General features: G+C 48.2%; 1 protein-coding gene across 5 annotated transcripts in view; it reads right to left on the bottom strand.

Annotated features, from left to right (window-relative positions):
- Arhgap44 (Rho GTPase activating protein 44) overlaps nucleotides 1-19742 on the bottom strand; it is a 160272-nt gene that overhangs the window by 9547 nt on the left and 130983 nt on the right. For 3 of the 5 annotated variants that reach the window (XM_041664142.1, XM_041664144.1, XM_041664145.1), the window contains 6 exons: nucleotides 15155-15235; nucleotides 12515-12628; nucleotides 11860-11951; nucleotides 10520-10700; nucleotides 1301-1318; nucleotides 296-523 (listed from right to left, as the gene is read on the bottom strand). In XM_041664142.1, coding sequence (XP_041520076.1) covers nucleotides 296-523; nucleotides 1301-1318; nucleotides 10520-10700; nucleotides 11860-11951; nucleotides 12515-12628; nucleotides 15155-15235 — 714 coding nt within the window. The remainder of the gene's footprint in view (nucleotides 1-295; nucleotides 524-1300; nucleotides 1319-10519; nucleotides 10701-11859; nucleotides 11952-12514; nucleotides 12629-15154; nucleotides 15236-19742) is intronic. The other 2 variants (XM_041664143.1, XM_041664146.1) reach the window with 2 other exon arrangements.

Raw genomic sequence — 19742 nt, 5'->3', positions numbered from 1 at the left:
ACGTATGCAGGCAGGGGAAGAGGGACATGGAGGGTGGGAAGTCCCCAGCGGGGGCTGGAGAAGTACCACCTTCTATGTCTGCTTGGGGATGCTGCTCTTGGGAAGCCTGTGCTTCACCTGGTAATCCAGGGCAGGTGATGCAGATGACTGGGCGCTGGCAGGATGGAGAAAGCCAAACATGAATGTTCTGATGTGGCAGGGTGGGGGTGAGCAAGTCCAGGAGGCCTGGAGTGGGAGCCAGAGCCCAGGCACCCCAGCATACAGGCCAGCCTTCCATGGCGGGGGCTGGGCTTACCTGGGGCGCTCAGGGGTGGGCTGCAGGCTGGCAGCTGATGGAGAGAGTGCAGGAGCCGGAGTGGCGGGGCTGTCTGGGACCTGCTCCGGCAGGGGTGATGGCAGGGGTGCAGCCAGCTCGGAGGGTGGGGCAGGAGGCTGCATGGAAGGCGGGGCGCAGGATGCTTTCCGACCAGCAGAGGAGCCTCTTCGAGCCACCCAAGATGTGTCCATGACCCTCACACCCATGCTAGCGAGGGACACAAAGACATCTGCTTACCCACGTGTGACAGGTGACATGTTCCCTCCCCCATGAAGCAGAGACATTCAAGCAATCTGTGTTAGGAGAGAGCAGCAGCCTTAGCACCCTCCTGGGCCCTGGGAAGCAATGCCTACAGTGGAGAGGTGTGGCTAGCAACGCTCCAGTGCCCGGGCTGCTGGGGACCAGCCCAGGCCTGGCACGAGCCGCCCTCCCACAGTGGCAACGCACAACGGGGCACAGCCAGCAGCTTGGGAGCCCACAAGCTGTGCTTTCACCCTCTGCCAAAGCCAGCAGGCCCTGGGATAATGGCCCCCAAAGCATCCTGGGGTGTGGAACTCAAGCTGTCCTCAGAGCAGAATGTGGCCTACCTGTGGGGCAAGGGAAACATTCTTCCCAAGTGAGATGAAGGAGGGCGGGACATGGATAGACAGCACCAGTCTAGGACGTGAATCAACCAGCAGGAGACTTCTAAATACATCCTTTTTGCAAGGTGGGTTCTAGCCCCAGCTTTGCCACTGCTGGGTATCCTGTCAAGGCACAACCTCTGTAGGCCACAGCTGCGTATTTATATAGCATGGAAGGAGCTGCTCATGCCTCGGGTCCCTCCAGGCTCGGAGTCTATTTTGATGATGGACACACAGCTCCAAGTAAGTCGGACAAGCAACCAAACATGGCACATTCACCCTCTTGCCGAGCTCACTACCACACAGCTTGCTTGCTTTAAGAGACTGCAAGTGGCCTCGTAGCTACCAGAGGATACTGTACCTTTGGATTTTCCTAAGGCTGCAGGGACAGAAACATACAGATATTAGTGTCAATGAATCTACAGCTTCCTTTGGCCACAGGTGGTATGTCTGCAAGGGGAACTGTGATGGTCAGAGTCCTGATGTAAAGTTCGGGTCGTGTGACAGGGTGACTACTGTGTAGTTGCCCTCCAAGCCTCTCCTGTGTCTACACAAGCCACAGTCGTGTCGGTGGATAGAGCAGAGCTGTCTAGTTGCCAGGGCTTTGGGGACGATGGAATCATCCGAGCGCCAGACATCTACTTGTTTTCAAGTTGTATGAAACACAGAAAGCAGTTAGCACCCCATCACTCGCTCCAGGGGGACCTGGTCCCGTGTCCTTGGGCAATAGCTTCGTTGGCTAATACAAGAAGTCTGATATGGAGGGAGACACAGACTTCTGTGTGAGGAGGACAAGCCGCACTCCAGGACACGCTCGTCTCTAGCGCTTATCAGCACAGGAGGGGAAAGGAAGAGGACACGCCCGTGCTCATCACCCCTCTTCTCCCTCAGTGGTCCAAAGGGCTGAGCTAGTGCACCATGGAGTCCTGCCTGTCTAAAATGGGCACATGTACCTTATAGAGGTGCAGCAGGATGAGAGGCCAATTCAAAACAGAGATAAGCTGTAGCAGGTGGAGCGGATCTTTCAAGGAAACACACCTCAGCACAGACCGGAGGTGAGAAGTGCCCTGAGGGCGTTACCAAACCAACCGCTGCTGCCTTAGCTTCCTGAACCTTTCATGCCTAGTGCTATAGCTGCCATTTCTAGGGCCCCTTGAAGACGGCTTCAAGAGGGCCTCTTGGAATGGAGGGGGAGTATCTCTTCCCAGGACCCACTGGCTTTCATCATCTTGAACAAGCACCCTCAGAGAGCATCCAGAGAACCTCAGGAATGTTATCAACTGGACCAGGGGTCCATGAGTGTCCCCTGGTAGTGACAACAGGCCAAGGAGGATCAGCAAACTATGCTTTCTGGGTTTCAGAATTTATCAGGACAAAGGGGAAGAAAAGCTTATTCCTGAACAAAGGGAGGGAGGCTGTAATACTTAGTGTCCAAGGTCAGGCAGCCACTTGAGTCCAGAAGCCCCACCCCTCTGCTCTGCCACATTCTCTTCTGCTTAGGAAGGCCTTCCCTCATCGGGGAGGGAAAGCTGGGTCCTTAGAAGCAGAGCTGTGAGAAATTCTTTCTCTTTCCAAGGGCAGCTTCTAATAATGGGAACCTCAGACCCCAGTCTACCCACTGATGTGGTTCAGCAGCAGAAAGAGCAGGCTTGGGTACCAGTTAGGTATTGAACGAGCCCTGGTAATTATGACTGGCAAATGTCAGCAACTAAGAATTCCAAGCTGAGTGCACACTGCCACCTTCACCAGAGGCTGCTGGCTATGCCAGTTACCCCTCTTCCTGCTGGAGAGACTGATGGGTGGAACATAGTGGGTTCAGTGAACACGCATACCATGTCCACTGACATTTTCAAGTAGTTATATAAATCTTGGGGTGACTCAATAGCAAAGGTGGAGGCTATGCTCACAAATACTCAAATATTCATTTAGACTCAAAGGAGCAGTCTGCTAATTCTGTATGCCTGAACGTCCAGATAAACTCAGCCCATGACAGCCATGACAAAGCTGCTCCGAAAGGGGCTGCCCACATATGAGGGGATTAGACTGTCGGTCTGAATCGACAGTTCTCAAGTCTTTGTTGTTGTCTCACAGAATGATCAGAGCAGACTCAAGGTGCTGCTTGTGTTTCAGGGGGACAAAATGGAAGTGGGTGACTCCGGTAGGTGCTGCTGATGGAAACGCAAAGTCAATGTGGAGGCCCCAGCACCTCCATGACTCACTCTTGTGAAAACCGAGGGGCCAGCCTTAGAGAAAGGGAGCAAATACCAGGTTAGGAGGAGACCATGGAAAGCTAAGGTTGGGGAATCTATAAACAGGAGGCACATGGCGAACCCCAGGGAGAGCCTCCTGGAGCACTGTGCTCTGGCTCCTCAGGGTCTCTCTTCGGGAAGCGGGAAGGACTCAAGGGGTGTGCCTGCAGAATCTGGGAGTCAAGATTGAAGTGCTGGGTTCCTACTATTGTAGAGTAAGGAAACATCAGCCAGACAACCCTCTACTATTGTAGAGTAAGAAAACATCAGCCAGACAACCCTCACTGAGAGTCATGTGGGTAGGCCAGATGCCAAGGCTTCGTTCCTCCCTGCCTACCAGAACCTTCCATTTATTTCTTTGTTACTACAGGCTTTTGTGACATACAGTCTTGTGGAGCACAGGTTGGCCTCCACCTCCCAGGGGCTGGCATTACAAGGGTGTCATCACATACAACCAAGCACCATTTGCATGAGATTTGCAAAAAATTATACTTTGGACTTTTTAATGAGACTTTAACAAAGACTTGGTTCTGAGATGACCCATGCCTCCAGGCCCAGGTAGACCAATTATTATTGACTTCCTGTAACTCTTTCCTCAGAGACAGAACGGGGCAAATCCTTCTTTCCTGCCTCCAGTAACCATAAGGATAACTTGTGATAACAGACCTGACATACCTCATAGCACTGCCTGGGGGAAAAAGTGACAGAATGGGTTGTTCTGCATTTAACATGGTGTTGTGGTTTGGAGAGGGCTATAGTGTGTCCTCTGAAAATGTGGTACAAGATGCTAGGAGCTGGTACCCACGCACCTTGGGGTCAAGGTGATAGGGTCACAAGTGACACTGTCTTCAGAAGGACCCGAGAAGTTTCTGGTGGGACCCTGCTTCTCACATAAGAGATGTTCACCAAAGGGCAAGCATGCTCCCGAAACCTCTCTCGCTTCCTGTCTTGCCATGCCGTCTCTTGCTTTCGCATATACTCCTACTGCCATCTGCCATGGGATGCAGCCAAGGGGACCTTCACTATTGCTAAGCCAAGGCTGGCACCATGCCTTGGAAGCTCCAAAACTATGAGTTATGTAACCTTCTTGTCTTTACCCAGTGTGGTGGTTTGAAAGAAAATGGACCCCATAGGGAGTGGCACTATTAGGAGGTGTGGCCTTGCTGGAGTTGGTGTGGCCTTGTCAATGAGGGGGCAGGCTTTGAGGTCTCACATTTGTTCAAGCTATGCCCAGTACAGACTCCTGCTGCCTTCAGACCAAGATGTAGAACCCTTAGCTTCTTCTCCAGCACCATGTCTGCCTGTATGCTGCCTTGACCGGCCATGATGATAATAAACTAAATAAATCTTTGAAACTATAATCCCCAATTAAAGGCTTCCCTTATAAGAGTTGCCATGGTCATCATGTCTATTCACAGCATAGAACACTGGCTAAGGCATCCAACCCCCAGCCTTCAGTTATAGCAACAGAAAGTGAACTGATATAAACACGAAGTATGTCTAAGAGGAGGTGTGCCCAGCTATGACATGGTATTTTATCAGACGATGAGGCGGGGTTGTAGCAAATGAGAACATATCTTGGAGGAGGGGCCTACGGGCTGGTTTGTATTGCGTCTCTGATGTGGTGACTATGTATTCTCTCTGTTCAAGGCAGCAGAGTGTGCTTTGGAGGTAGTGCATATTGGCATGAATGCCAGACTTGACAATTATTAGCTATACAATACAGATACAGATGAGCCATCTTTGAGTATCCTTTGTGAAGGAGGAGGGGCACACCTTCTCTCCATTGGAGGTGTTTATAGAATAATGAAAGTAAGACCGTCAGCCCAAGGAGACCAGGCACAGGCCGAACACACTTCATCTGAGAATGTGATATGCAGAATGTTTCAAATCCCAAAGCTCTGTGAGCTGATGAGAATGTCAGAATTCCTACACATGGCCTCAAGTGTTGACTTGCAGTCAAAGCAGGAGCAGGAAAGAGGCTGTGTAAAATGACCTTCAGGATATCTATCTGTCTGTCTGACTTATCTGTCTATCTATCTCTATCTCTATATCTATCTATCTATCTATCTATCTATGAGAGACATATTTCATTTTTATTCTTGGGTTTCGTGTGTTTAAGCATATACTTCAAATTTTGAACTATTTCTAGTCCTAAACTGTTTTTGTAAGGGACAGACAATCTTGAGGAAGAATCAGCAGTGGTAATGTCCTGTCACTCAGATGCCAAGTACATATGACTTTAAAAGGTGTCTAAGTAGGTATGATGGCACACATCTTTAATGCCAGCACTCAAGAAGCAGAGACAGACAGGTCTACATAGTGAGTTCCAGGACAGCCAAAGCTACAGGATGAGACTTTGTCTTAAACAAAATAAAATGTCTACTCGATAAAGGCACGGACTGTGTTTATGAAGGAGTGAGGAAGGATACTGTGTTAGTGAACTGGGGACAGTGTGAGATGGAGACACTGGGAAGATGCTGCCTGGGTTTAATACTTGAGTTCTTCCCTGCTCAGAAGCCCCTCTTCCTTCTGTCACTTTGTCCTGTAGGACTCTGGCCCGTCAGACCAGTCAAAAAGAATACTTGCAGCCTAACAGAAGACTCTAGGAGTAAGAAACTAAAATTAAGGGGGAGGTTCGCACAACCCCGCCTGGCATGGTTGGAATCAGTGTCTTCCAAAGACCTATGTGCTGAAAGCCTGACCTCTGGTCCTCTGGGAAGAAGATGGAGCCTTTAGGAGCTGGCCCTATAGAAGGACATTAGGTCACCAGCAGGCCAAGCAGCAGTTTGAAGTCCGAAGCCATTCTTCACAGTAAACTCTCCTCTGAAGTTGGCTATGGCAGGGATTCGGTTCCATTAGCAGGATCTGACTATTATATCTGTACTTTTCGGTGCTCAGCCCTGGACGGCAGGTAGAGGGGGCAGGAATAAGAACTGTCGTCTCGGCTGAAAGGTTCACTGGAGAACAGACTGACAGAGGACAGGGGACCTGACTATAAAGGGTCACGACCTTCCTGCCTGAAGAATGGTTTCTAAGTTAAAGAGAGCCCTTTATGACCTTCAGGTGCCTTTGGACGGTGTGACTTTAGTATATTGTATGCTTGTAGAGTTAGCTCCAACACTTGGCAGAGTGTAGACAGAGAAAAATACCAAGGAAAGGGCTTGGTCAGGATGCCTTGGTGGCAGAGGAGTGGACCAGGCATGCCATTCCTTTAAAGATTTATTTTTATATGTATGTTCTTCTGTCATCTGTGGCACATGTGAGAGTGTCTATGGAGGCTGGAAGAGGGCACAGAAACCCATGCAACAGATTGGAAGCCGCCCAACCATGCTGGGAGCCGAACATATGTCCTTTGGAAGTGCAGCAAGTGCTCTGAACTGCTGAGTCATCATTCTTCCGGCCCTGGTGTGTACTGCTCTGCTACCTTAAAGATGCGGGAATGACACTCAAAAGTTGAAACTTCCTGACAGAGCTGGCTGCCAGCCCCCTGCTCCCTGGGGACAGATCCCTCTGGGACCACAATTTCTCTGCAGGGGATGCTTGGACTCTGCACTAACTACATTATAAGATTGAGTGTCCCCAGAGACATAGGAAGAACGTATTGGGCTAGTCTCAGAAGTTCCAGAACACCACCATGGCTAGCTCTGATGCCAGGGAAGGTCACTGAGACACTAACACTGAGCAAGGACAACTCATGTGTCTGCTGCCTTCTTTCCCACAATGCTACTCACTGGCACCTGCTAATGGTTGTATTAGGCTCCTGCAGTGGCAATGATAGGTGCCACAAAATGGGCAAACAACAGCTATAAACAAGCAGTTCTGGAAGCAGATTCCAGGCTCTCTATCACAATGGTCCATTCAGCAGCAGTGCGGCTGTGGTCCCTTCAGGGGCTCTAGGGGACATGTGATCTATTTCTGTCCCAACTTCTGGTGTCAGCCCACCTGCAAATCTTAGCCCCACCTTCACAGCTCTAATGCATTGTGGTTCTCTGCCTCCCTCCTGTAAATGATGTCCTATAGGGACCACTGAGAAGCCAGTGCAGCTTCCTACTTCAAGATCTTGCAATGACTTTTTTTTTCCAGAACAAAGTAATATATACAGGCTGCAGATTTGGACCCCGTATCTGTGGGTGGCCATCATCCTGTGTGTCATGATGAAAACCACAGATTTGAGCTCTTAACTCTGACCTATGACTCACTGGAGACATTCCACTTGCGGTGATGTGACTCAGAAAGGCTTCGTGACCAGCCCGGTGGAGGGCTAGCTGCCTTACATGACATCTAAGACTCAGAGGCTGTTGGCCCAAAAAATGATCTTGACGCTGACAGAAGACTTCCCACTCTGGCCCAATTTTATCTGGTTTATCTGTCCTAACTTTTCTGATTTTATAATAACAGCTTTAATGATACATAGTTTACAGTTTCTTTTATCTTGGGCAAAAACCTTCAACAAGATCTGTTTAATATCAACATTTCAGTGGCAGACTTACAAGACTTTAACATTTTTCTCTAGATACATTAAGAGCTCAGAAATGGGGAAGTTGAGAATTAGTGAACACTGTGCTGCCCAGTGGATTTAGAATATTCTCTTCTCCCTCCAAGAGCAATGAGTCCACTTCCTTTCAAAGTTCAGAACTGACCATTGTTCTAGATATCTGTTGCTGGGCAATTTCATTTTTGTCTGCACATGACAGAGTATACTTACAAACTATGCTGGCTGTGACATCATCAGATACACAATCTCATATGACGGTCATGTATGTGAACAATCATCACCCAAATGTCATCATGTGGTACATGGCTTCAAACCATGCCCTGTCAGACAGCTCTTTGAGGGTCAACTTAAACTATGCTTTCCATCTCATTTGCTGTGGAAAATAAATTTTAAAACACACACAGTACATTTTACTTCATGTACTGCAGCAATACATAGACGGGGAGGGTGGATGATGGAAATGAAATTTTGAGTTTATAAACTTAGATTTTGTGTGTGCGCACTTGTGTACATGCGTGTGTGTGTGTGTGTGTGTGTGTGTGTGTGTGTGTATAAATGCACCACAGCACACTTGTAGAGGTCAAAAGATAACTTCTGAGAGTTAATTCTCTCCTTCTACATGTGATGCCTGGGGATCTAACACAGGTCACCAGGCTTGGCAGAAGTGCCTACATACACCTACACACACCTACCTTCCCAGAGTCCCCAACCTAAGATCATCATGGCACACAGATGGGATAGTTCATTCCCAGTGCTCTGAAGCTGCAGGACTACACTAGAGATGTGGCATCAGCTTGAAATGTCATTGGTCAAGTTGCTGCCACACCGGTGCACTGCAAGAGGTCAGTAGACTTGGAAAAGCCCAGTGGTTCTGAGGTGTTCTCTATGGCTTGGGCAGCACCACCATCTACCCATGAATGTACCCTGACAGCTTGGCAAGGGGTTACATGGGCACTGGGCTGCTGCCATCACCAGCATCTATCCATGAGGACAAGCTGATGGCTTGGCAAGGGGTCACATGGAGATTGGGCTACATCTATCCATGAGGGCATGCTGACGCTTGGCAAGGGGTCACATGGGCACTGGGCTGCTACCATCACCAGCATCTACTCATGAGGGCATGCTGGCGGCTTGGTGAGGGGTCACATGGGCACTGAGCTGCTGCTTAGAATGAGTTTTAAAAGAAACGCCCAAGGTGTGCTCCAGATTTCTGTCTCTCTGATTCTAGTTTTGCTACTTTTTTTTGGTAAAGACTTTTCTGTTCCATATTTGAATACCTAAGAGTTTCCATTTTCCCTCTCCCTGCAAACAACACACAAATGCACACATATTCAGATAACTACATGCAACCCCACACATCATGTCTGTTGAGTAAGGTCACAAGCAGGAGCAGTAACCCACTGAAGACAGCCGCCCAACCCCTACCTCCTATATCACAGGACACAGCCGTAGAGCTCCTCTATAAATTCCAGCCCTCAGTGCCAACTCCATGCAGAAGGAGGAGGGACAGTTTGACTCCTACTCTTCCATAGGTTCCCCGGGCCCTTCTGACATCTGCCTTTGCAGTACAGCCTAGTGGTTCCTGGTTTAAGGTGGCATCTGGCTGCTTTGGTTCCTGTCATCCCAGTTTCAGATGCTCTGACTTGGGGCTCCATGCTCCTGCCCCAAAGCAGCTGTAGATTGTGATTGTATGGAAGGAGTTTTTGATTCCTAATCCCGGTCTACTTAACTGACTGATGTGGCAAAGCCTGGTAAGCCACTCCAGCAGCAGGTGTGCTGATGCCCTTGGTGGGCTGGACTCCCATCATAGACTCTGCTGTCCCTGGGTGATGGCTCGCCAGGACTTGCTGGGGTGGGTTATGTAACCTGTTTATGCCCCTGCTGCTTACTAAGGGGATCACGTTGTGTAATTAGGCATTATGTAAACTGATTTAATGGGCTCAGGAGTGGCATGCCACCCACTAGGCTGGCTGCACTTGAACTGTATTCAAGCAGACAGACCCTGAGGAACTTAGAAAAGCTGTATACTTGGGTCTCTCCTAGGTGAGGGTTCTTTTCCTCTCTCACAGAGAAACTTGTTCATTAAAGGTGCTGCGAATGCAAGGAAGCCGCTCAAGATGGCAGGTTAGCAGGCAAAGACAACGCAGAGGCAGGAATGGCCGCACATTTACACATGCTGGCTTTTTTGGGGAATGTCTATACTACTGAGATTTAACTTCACATATGCAAAGCATGAGTTGTGCCACTGGGCTAGACTCCCAGCTACACATCAGTGTATTCCGAGTCAATAAGGAGCTTAGGGGCTGGGGGTGTGGTTCAGCTGCCAGAGCCTTTATCTAGCACAAAGCCCTGAGTTCAGTCCCCAACACTGCCTAAAACCTGGTATAGGAATACATAGTCCCAGCACTTGGCAGTTGGAAACAGGAGGATTAGAAGTTTAAGGTCATCCCTGTTTATATGGGCAGTGTGTGGCTAGCCTGGGCTATATAAAACTATGTTGAAATAAATAAGAAGAAAATTGAAGTTTATGATTGAAAAATCAATTCCCTTCACTGACCAACATTTATATATTTGCTGAGAACTAACCGTACTGATGGCAATCCGGTCAGCTAAAAAGGCTGTATTTACCTCTGGCTTAAAGAGACGTAGGCCAAATAAACCTGTCCCAGACATCACAGAAGAAAAGCATCAGGGATGAGGTCCCAAATGAATTGCTACAAGCCACCTCAAGTGTCATTAATAAGTATGGCCTTCCTGTCAATCCTGGTTTTCTTAAACACACCCTCCCCCAAACCAATATTTCCAATGCTGAAAAAGGGATACTAGCTCATACCCATCCTTCTTGTAAAACTCCAGCATCATGTTGTCCGTAGCAACACTGAGGGGTCGGCGGGCCTGCTCTGGCTGGCGCCGGTCAGCGGGGTCCATGTCTGGAGAGGGCATTGAGCTGTAGTTGGCATTGTGGTTCACGTGGACTGGACTTCCATAACTGCCTGTGATGTTGAACTCTATCTCTGCAGGGAGAAAGGACCAGTGTACGTGATCTCTTGCTAATGACACTCCCTTCCTGGATGAGAGTTACTCACAGGCTGCCTTTAGAAAAATTCACCTCACAGTCTATACCAGCTGACCTCATGATATTAATTCATTGTACTGATCAGCCAATGAAGAGACTGGGCAATTGCCAGACTATGCTGTTAACAGAGGAAGATAACCAGGTCAGCCCTGACCACTGAAAACTATGATGCAAGGGTTCCAGCCTTGGTCACCTTTTGTCCTCACACAAGTTAGCGGCTAAAGCTCACCCTCAGCATTTACTCCGCATGACATACAGGATCAGCGTGTTGTTCTTTCAGCAAATATTATTACAACTGCTGTCTCCATAAAATGATCACCACAGAGAAACACGCATGTAACGGCACTCCCATGGCTCATCACATCTTGTAAATTCCCTTGTAGAGAACTGTCTCAAGGATCTAATTTTGAACCAGGCATATACACAAAAAGCCTTAAAGCCCTGCTGTTATGCACTGAGGGGCAGCTCAAAGACCACCATTTCAATCAGTGGAAAGGCAGCGCCCAGATGATGCCTAAGCCCTGAGCCGAAGTGCTTCCCTGCCCCCCACCACACGCCTCAGGCTCAGCCACCCTCTGCATTTGGAAAGTGAGCAGTTTGGAGCTAAGGGGCACTCTGCACTCAAACAGTTTCCCATGTTTTGTAGATGTGAATAAACCACGCTGTAGATGTTAGGTCAGGAGAATCCATGGACCTGGTTAGCAGAAGGCATGGACCACCCGGGTACTAGAATGTCTCCTTGGAGCCGGGCGGTGGTGGCGCACGCCTTTAATCCCAGCACTTGGGAGGCAGAGGCAGGCGGATCTCTGGGAGTTCGAGGCCAGCCTGGTCTACAGAGCTAGTTCCGGGACGTGCACCAAAGCTACAGAGAAACCCTGTCTCGAAAAAAAACAAAAAACAAAAAACAAAAAAAAGAATGTCTCCTTGGCAGGGATAGAGAGGGGAGCATCCCAGACTCTGCTCCAATGCCTGGTGCATCAGCGGCTGTGTGCAGGAGGAGTGAAAATACCCCTGGCTTCACAGGCTCTGAGCTCATAGTGACTTTCCTACCCCCACCTCTGACCCTCTGTCCCCCATAGGTGAGTGCTGATACTAACCCCCAGGGAAGAACCAGTCTGCGTGTTGGATGATGGGCTCCACGATGCCGACAATCTGCAGTGAAACTGTGGTCATCATCTCGGTGATGTTCCTGCCAACAGAGCAGAGGGGTGGGCTAACCAGCGGAGGGAGGGGGACAGCTTCACTAAGCTCACCTAGAATCCTGCAAGCCTGGGTCTGTCAGCTGCAGTCAGCTGCCTCCCTGAAGCTTTACGAATAGAATCACTCCTAGGGACCACATTAGCCACAAATGCTTTTTCAGCACAGGCAAGCTTGCCTGCTTTTCAGATCTACTGCATCTTGCAGACAGACAGCCCAATATCCTTTTAGGTCTAGATGTTAGGAGCTATCCTCTTATGGAAGCCTCCAGAGGGCCCAAGAGAGCTTGCCTTGCTTGGTGCCATGATGTCCCTTGCCTTCCTCTGTCACCCTCCACTCTGATTTAGATTCATCAGAGAACACCTTCCTCAGACCCATAGCTCTGAATCTGTCAGCAAGGAAGAGCTGTAGGAAATTCTCTTCCTTCTCTTGACTCCAGGAAGGAGCAGGCCACAACAGAACTGGAGCTAACAGGCTGATGTGACCCAGGGCCCAGGCTTCCTGTCCTGCAGCCCATGCCTGGCACTCTAGGGGCCCTCCCCTCCCTGGACTCACCCCTCTGATTGTGGCCACAGGAGGTTGGGTCCCAGGACGATTGCCATGTTGCTAGGAGTCATCTTGTTTACATCCTGATATTCAGACAGTTTGGATAAAAATTTGATCAAGTACCTAGAAGGCAATGAGAAGAGCTGGATTTAACTAGGACTCAATACTAGTCTTCGTCCCATAGGGCCCAACAGGAACTTCTCGTGTAGGATGTTCCTGACAAGGAGACTCACAGACCAGCCATATATGAAGAAATAACCCACATCAGGAAATAGGAGTTCTGGATTCTCTTCCCCAAAGCATACAGACCCAGACAGAACCCAGCCAGGCAGATGCTCACATCTATTCCAGTGAATAACCAGTGAATAACCAGGCCTCATCTGTCCTTGTGCCTTAATACAGGATGATCAAGGTGTATCTGTCACCAAACCCTGTCACCTCGTGTGTAACCTCCTGCCATCTTCTCTGTGTAACCAAAGTGTCTATGGCTATTCACAGGCTGGGGCATTATTGCCCTCACTCAGGCTTCCTAGAAAGAGCAAATAACAACAGAACATGGCCCCTCAGTTGCACTGCTGGGAACACACCCGAGAGAAATACGCCTGTGCACAAGCTGCTAAAAAGACACCTGGAGAGGCATTCTTTGCAGTATGCATAGAGCCAAGGCTACTCAGATGCCCTTCCAGGGGTGAATGCATTTATGTAGAATGCTATGAAGGCATAACAAAAGAATGAAGAATTGACGGTTTCAATTTGACAGAAATGACAGAATCCAATTCTCAATGTGGATGAGTCCCGGGAATACGGCAATCAAAAGAAGACAGACACAAAAGGCCACACAGTGTAATTCCACTTCATTGCGTGAAATATCCAGAATGGGAAAGAGCACAGTGCAAGAAGGTGGATTAGCGGGTGCTGGCCTGGAGTGGGGGTGGTGAAGGATGGCTGTAGTGGGAACCGGGTTTCTTTGTGGAGTGATTAAAAACACTCTAAAGTCAGACGCTGTTGACAGGTGCACAACTCTGTGAATGCAGACTCAATCCTAAATGTCACCTTTCCAAAAGGCACAGTGACGTGTGAATTATATCTCCATCACTTTAGTTCTTCAAAGGAGAATGACAAAGCTGTGTACAAGGTGAACACCCCGAAACAACTTGGGCATGCCACACCTAGAATATCCCTGTCCTCCCTGGACGTCCTGGGGTGTGTTTTCTTCTGGACTCCTGGCTACAAAAGGCTGCCATCTAAACCCTTTTTCACAACAAAGGAAGTTCCTTGGAGGATTTTTAACTCATCTTCTGACATCCCAGCAGATGATGCACCCGCCTTTGGGGAGTGGGATGTCCAACCCAGTAGTCATGGTCTTCTCCCTGTCCTCGCTCTATCCATAGCCTCTCCTGTTTAGGTTTCAACCTCTAAGAGGCATCCTAGGACTGGACCAGGATGTGGGATCTCTGAGAATATTTAACCTGGATCCTTGCCCATGGCTGAGGGTTGAGGTTATCATCATGCTGTGAGTCGTGCATATTTGACTTGGATCAGGGCATTTTTAAATGCAAACTTTAATAAAAATATATCTACAGTTCACTGTATCCATTTGTAGGCATACACTAAAGTACTACGAGTTATATCTTAGTTATATAAAGCTATGCTGTTGCCAGACGACCATATATCTACCTCCAGGGCCATTTGACCTTTTCAAATTGAGACTGTATGCATTAGACCATAGGCCCTGCATTCTCCACTCTGCCCAGCCCTGGCAACCACCTTCAATACCTGTGACCCCAGCTACTCTCAACACCTCACTAATTTTCATCCACATTACTGTAAGAACCACAATTGCACTGTGTGTGCACAGCATATCAGATTTATCCATTTATCTGCCTAGGGACACTTAGGTTATTTCCACTTTGGCTGCTGTGACTCTCGCTGTGGTGAATGTGAGTGCATCCATATCTAATCTCTGCTTTCAGTTTCTTTGGGCAGACGCTCTGAAGTGAAGCTGCCACATCCTGTGGTAATTTGGGGTTTAGTGCTTTGAGGAACACCACAGCAGCGCTCTAGGGATTTTTAACAGGGAAACAGAAATTGTCAAGGCAGATGGAAACAGAAGTTGAAGCTGAAAATCTGCACCCTGAGAAACAGGGAGGAGAGGAAGCAAGCAAGAGAGAAATAGGCAAGGCAGGAAGGAGAAGCCAAGGGTGGGGAAGGATCTGCAGCAGAGAAGTGCTTCCCGGAAAAGACTGGAACTCTCTCCCTCACCACCCTGCCTATGACTAACTCAAGGTCACATCTGCCTCCTTTGGCTCCAGACTAGGTCAGCTAGATGTCCACTAATCTCAAACACTGTAAGAGGGTGTGTGATATTCCTTGTTCTTCACAAACTGAAAAACTACACAGAGTTAGCCAATGGCTGTTGGGTAGCCCCTGGTGACATGTGGCTTCTGTCCCTTTCCTTAGCAGCAAAACCTTATCATCTTGCCCCTGCATTATCTCATGGGCTGTTTGGAGCTTAAAATGGGCAGGCATGCTAACTGTACCAAGGATCCCATAGAGTGCTCATGCATGCCAGGTTCTATGATCTTTATCCAGAAAACAGGTTAGCTGGGCTTGCATAAGCCCAATCCACTTTCTCTACCCCCCTCTTACCGGATGTTGTTATGATTGGCCTTGGGCAACTTCTCACAAGCATTCCAGAGAGCCTGGAGTCTTTTGTCTTGCTCCTGAATACTGGGAAATTGACAGGAAAAGTCATTGGTTGAACACGAACTGGCATAGCACTGATCACCAGTCTTTCTCACCAGTCATTGTCACAGACACTGGACATTTTCAATCACTGCAAATTCTTAGAATTAAGTACTTGTGGCTGTTAGCACTTCCCCTTCGATGTTCTCCTTCAGTCCTGCCCTACTCTCTTTCAACAAAACTTCATCTGCATGGATCACAGGTCTTAGGTGAACAAATAGAACAGGTGAACAGTGAGGTGAAGAGGCCAGATGATCATGGAGCACAGGGTTTTGGGGCTGTTGGGAGAACACAGGCTACCAGCTGGGAGAATCTGACCCTGCTGCACACTTCAACCTTGCTGCATATTAAATCTCTCCATATCTGGCATAAACTAAATGCCCAACAAACAACGTAAATTACACAGACATAAATAAATCCAACCTTTCAAAGCTTAACTTCAGTGAGTGGATTGTTCCCACTAGCTAAAAGGTTTTCCATTATATATAGCTATTTACTGTCTCTCTCTCTCTCTCTCTCTCTCTCTCTCTCTCTATATATATATATATATATATATATATATATATATTCTCTCAGAATAAAAGTATTATTTATAGGACTAAGTTTTTAAAAAACGTATACCCAGGCCTACATAAGAAAAGTCTGATGCCACAGCAATCTTTCCCCCAGATCTGAAGAGTAAAGAACATTAAGGTGAGGCCCACACCTAAGGTATGGCCATCACCTTTACATGTCACTGCTGGGTGCCCCTAGGGTCCTCTTGCTGATCTCAACCAAGGTGAGACAAATTCTCTGTGCCCCTCATTTCTGCCTTGGGATAGAGGCAAGCAACCTCTGCAAGACCCTTCAGCTAAAAGCTCCATTTATGAACAGAAAGGAACAGAGCGTATTTATGCAATGCCTAGTCAGAGGGGGCCTGGATTGGGAAGCTATGAAGCAGCCATTCTGCTCCCTGGTGTGGTGGAAACTCTGACCTTTGTTAGCGACACCTGCCTCACAGAGCTGGTGTGAACAGTCTAAACCAAAAGGTGACCCAAGTGCCCCCCTCTCCCCCAACTCTGCTGCTGATTGATTTCCGATTGCATGCCTCAATAGACATGAAATATTGGCATTGCAGCTGCCGCCACCACTGTTGTCCCTCTGTCCCTTGTGAAGGCACTTTCTGTGGCGACGGCCCCATGTCCTCTTCCAGTCCTCAGCTTTTCTGAAGGTGACAGTGCAGTCTGTTGGAGGTCACCTCTTTGTGCGGACAGCACTGGGCCTGGCTGAACAGACCAAGCTGTCATGGAGCCACTGTGCTAAAAGCCACATAATCAAAGTGAATTAGGAAAATGGGGACTAGTTTCCTAAAACAGGAGTCTTGCAGGAACCAGTCAACCCATCCTGACGAATTCACTGGAAGAACTCATTCTGCTTCGTGGAATCAAGTGCTGCTCAATTATAAAAATGGAAAGGGAAAGTTGTTAGATTTTTTAAGCTGAATTTGTCTTTTGACAAAGGGCAGATGATACCCGACCTTTCAGGGAATGTAAGTCAACAGACATATATTAGAATGAGTCCCTCTGTACCAGGAACAGCCCTATAGGCTGGGAAGAATCAACAACCTGAGGTATTCATACTTTCCCTAGTGCAGAAGCAATAGGGCAAAGGGAAGAAGGATGCCCTGGAAGACTCCTCTGCACAGCTGACAAGGTGAGGCAGAAGGTATCCGTGAGGCAGAGGTCTCAGAGAGCAGTCCATTAGAGGAGTCAGCCAGAGTATCTGTCCTGAGGATGGTCTCCTAGCCTCCATCCTCCTCCAGAGCATCTGTCCTGAGGATGGTCTCTTAGCCTCCATCCTCCTCCAGAGTATCTGTCCTGAGGATGGTCTCCCAGCCTTCATCCTTCTCCAGGGCATCTGTCCTAAGGATGGTCTCCTAGTCTCCATCCTCCTCCAGAGTATCTGTCCTGAGGATGGTCTCCCAGCCTTCATCCTTCTCCAGGGCATCTGTCCTGAGGATGGTCTCCTAGCCTCCATCCTCCTCCAGAGTATCTGTCCTGAGGATGGTCTCTCAGCCTTCATCCTTCTCCAGGGCATCTGTCCTGAGGATGGTCTCCTAGCCTCAGAACCCTGCATCCCCCTCCCCCGGGCATCTGTCCTGAGGATGGTCTCCTAGCCTTGGAACCCTGTGTCCTCCTCCATCTCTGCATGCTCTACCGTGGAGGTACTTAATTTTACCAGGTTCCCAAAGTCACCTCCTCAGTCCCAGTAAGTCTGCACCTTGTTTTTAAAAGTGTATTTTATTTATATTTTCATTATTTCATACACATACACTGTACATCTGGATCCCATCTATCTCAACCTCTCCATCCTACACCCCTGGGACCCCTCCTAGCATGTTTCCCTCCCATCGTCATGGCTTCTTTTTTTATTAGTATGTAATCCACTGAGTTCAATTAGTTCAGCCTGCTGGAATGCTGTCTTGCTGTCCTTAGTCTTGGGAGATCTTTCTTGTATAGTTAGCCATAACGGCAGTGAGTTTTAAGTCCAAGGGCCACGTCCTGTCCAGAAGCCAGCATTTCACAGTGACGCCTCCACGTCTTCCAGCCTTTGCATCCCTTCTCCTCCTCCTTTTAATGTTCCTGAGTTTTGTGGAGCAGGTTTGGCCCAGACATAGGCCCAGCCCTCAACAGGCACTAATTATGGTCTCTGTGACCAGTTGTGAGTCACTGCATTAACTGTCCTCACTGCCAAGAGCAGCCTCTCTAGCATCAGTCATGATCTGGAATCTGGCCTCCTCTCTTTCGTGGCCCACCAGGGTCTTGGATGTCCTAAGCCCCCTCAGATTTGTCTACATATGCTGCATCAGCCTGGAGTGCTGCAGCCTGGAGTGAGTGCTGTATTCGGAGTCCAGCTGAGCACTGTCCCTCTGCACAGGGCCAAGGTTTATCCCCTCAGCTGCTTGTGGGGCAGGGAAACAAAGAATCCCAGGCAGTTTAATCCAGATCCCCAAGAAGCAGGATCAGATCCTGGTATCTTTTGAAAGTGTACCGAGAGAATCATACAGACAGACAGCGAGGAATATCTCCACGAGGGAAAGGCGTTTCTTAAGATGATGAGACCATGCAAGGCAGACTCCACCATTCCCCATGAATCTTTGGCATTAGAAATGCTTATCATCCAGGGCCAGAAACACACCTTTATTTTAATAGACACCCGCCTTTTAAAACGATTGGGACTGGCGTGTCCTGCAACATTCCCGTGTCACTCTCCAGCTGTCCTCCTTCTCTCTAGATTCTTATCGAGAGCTCTTCTCTATCCAGGAGAAACAGGGGCAGTCTCCGTCAAAGGATATGCTCTCATTTCTCACTAGAATCCCTGTTTTGTTTTGCGAAGGCATCAAATGCAGTGGCTGCATGCATGAACTCTAGGACTTGTATATGTTTTGCTTTTACTGGTTAATGAATAAAGAATCTGCCTTGGCCTGTAATAGGGTAGAGTAGAGCTAGGTGGGAAAAACTAAGCTGAATGATGGGAGAAAGTAGGCAGAGTTGGAGAGACTGCAACAGATGAGCCAGAACCTTGTTGGTAAGCCACAACCATGTGGCGATACATAGATTAATAGAAATGGGTTAAATTAAGATGTAAGAGTTAGCCAATAAAAAGCTAGAGCTAATTGGCCAAGCAGTGGTATAATTAATACAGTTTCTGTGTGGCTGTTTTGGGGCTGAGCAGCTGGGAACAAACAAGGCCTCCTACAATACAGGTCTGGGCTCATTTGATTCGATTCTCACTCCTGTGTGTTAACTGACTAGTAACTTGCCGCCCCAGCCTCACTCCTCACCTTAGAGTCCTCATTTGAAAGGGAGGGAAACAGCCTAGCCCACTTCAGAAAGCTATGAAAATTAGATGGCTCAAAAATGATTATGAGCTTAGAACAATGGCAAGCCTCTAAAAAGCATTCAACACATGGCACCATTTATTAACACCACCATGGAACCAGAAACTTCCCTTCATAGTAAAACCTGTGGCCCATATGTTCATCATCGCATAACTCTATTCTACTTTGGAAAACAAACAGCACTAGCAATGTACTTGGGACAACCTTCTCTAGCTTGATACATTTAAGCATGCCTTCACCTTGAGGTGAACTGGTTATCTTTGAGCTCCCAGGGTTTCAAAGAATGGAAGAATAATGAGCAATGCGCATTTGAGGTGATGAGTATACTAACAATGACCCTGGCTTGACCACCGCACAATATACCCACACACTGACACACCACACCACACCCTAAAACCGTGTAGATTACAGATCAATTAAAAAGAATGACGATTCACTTGATTGAAAGAGATGGTGACCCTTGATACAGCCTCTGGTGTTCTTTCTGAGAGGCTCAGCTGGATGCCTTGGATGGCCAAGTCCCATGACCAGAGATTGCTAGGAATTCTTTCCATCTGTAGGTACCTTTGCTCCCAATCTTCTCTCCTAAAATCTTCTCCCACCTCTTCTCTT

This window comes from Microtus oregoni, unplaced genomic scaffold, assembly GCF_018167655.1.
Source record: "Microtus oregoni isolate MIOR12 unplaced genomic scaffold, Mior012 000015F_ref0000493, whole genome shotgun sequence".
Lineage (NCBI taxonomy): Eukaryota > Metazoa > Chordata > Mammalia > Rodentia > Cricetidae > Microtus > Microtus oregoni.
Note: the sequence above shows the minus strand (reverse complement) of the source record. Positions and strands in the feature narration are given on the sequence as shown.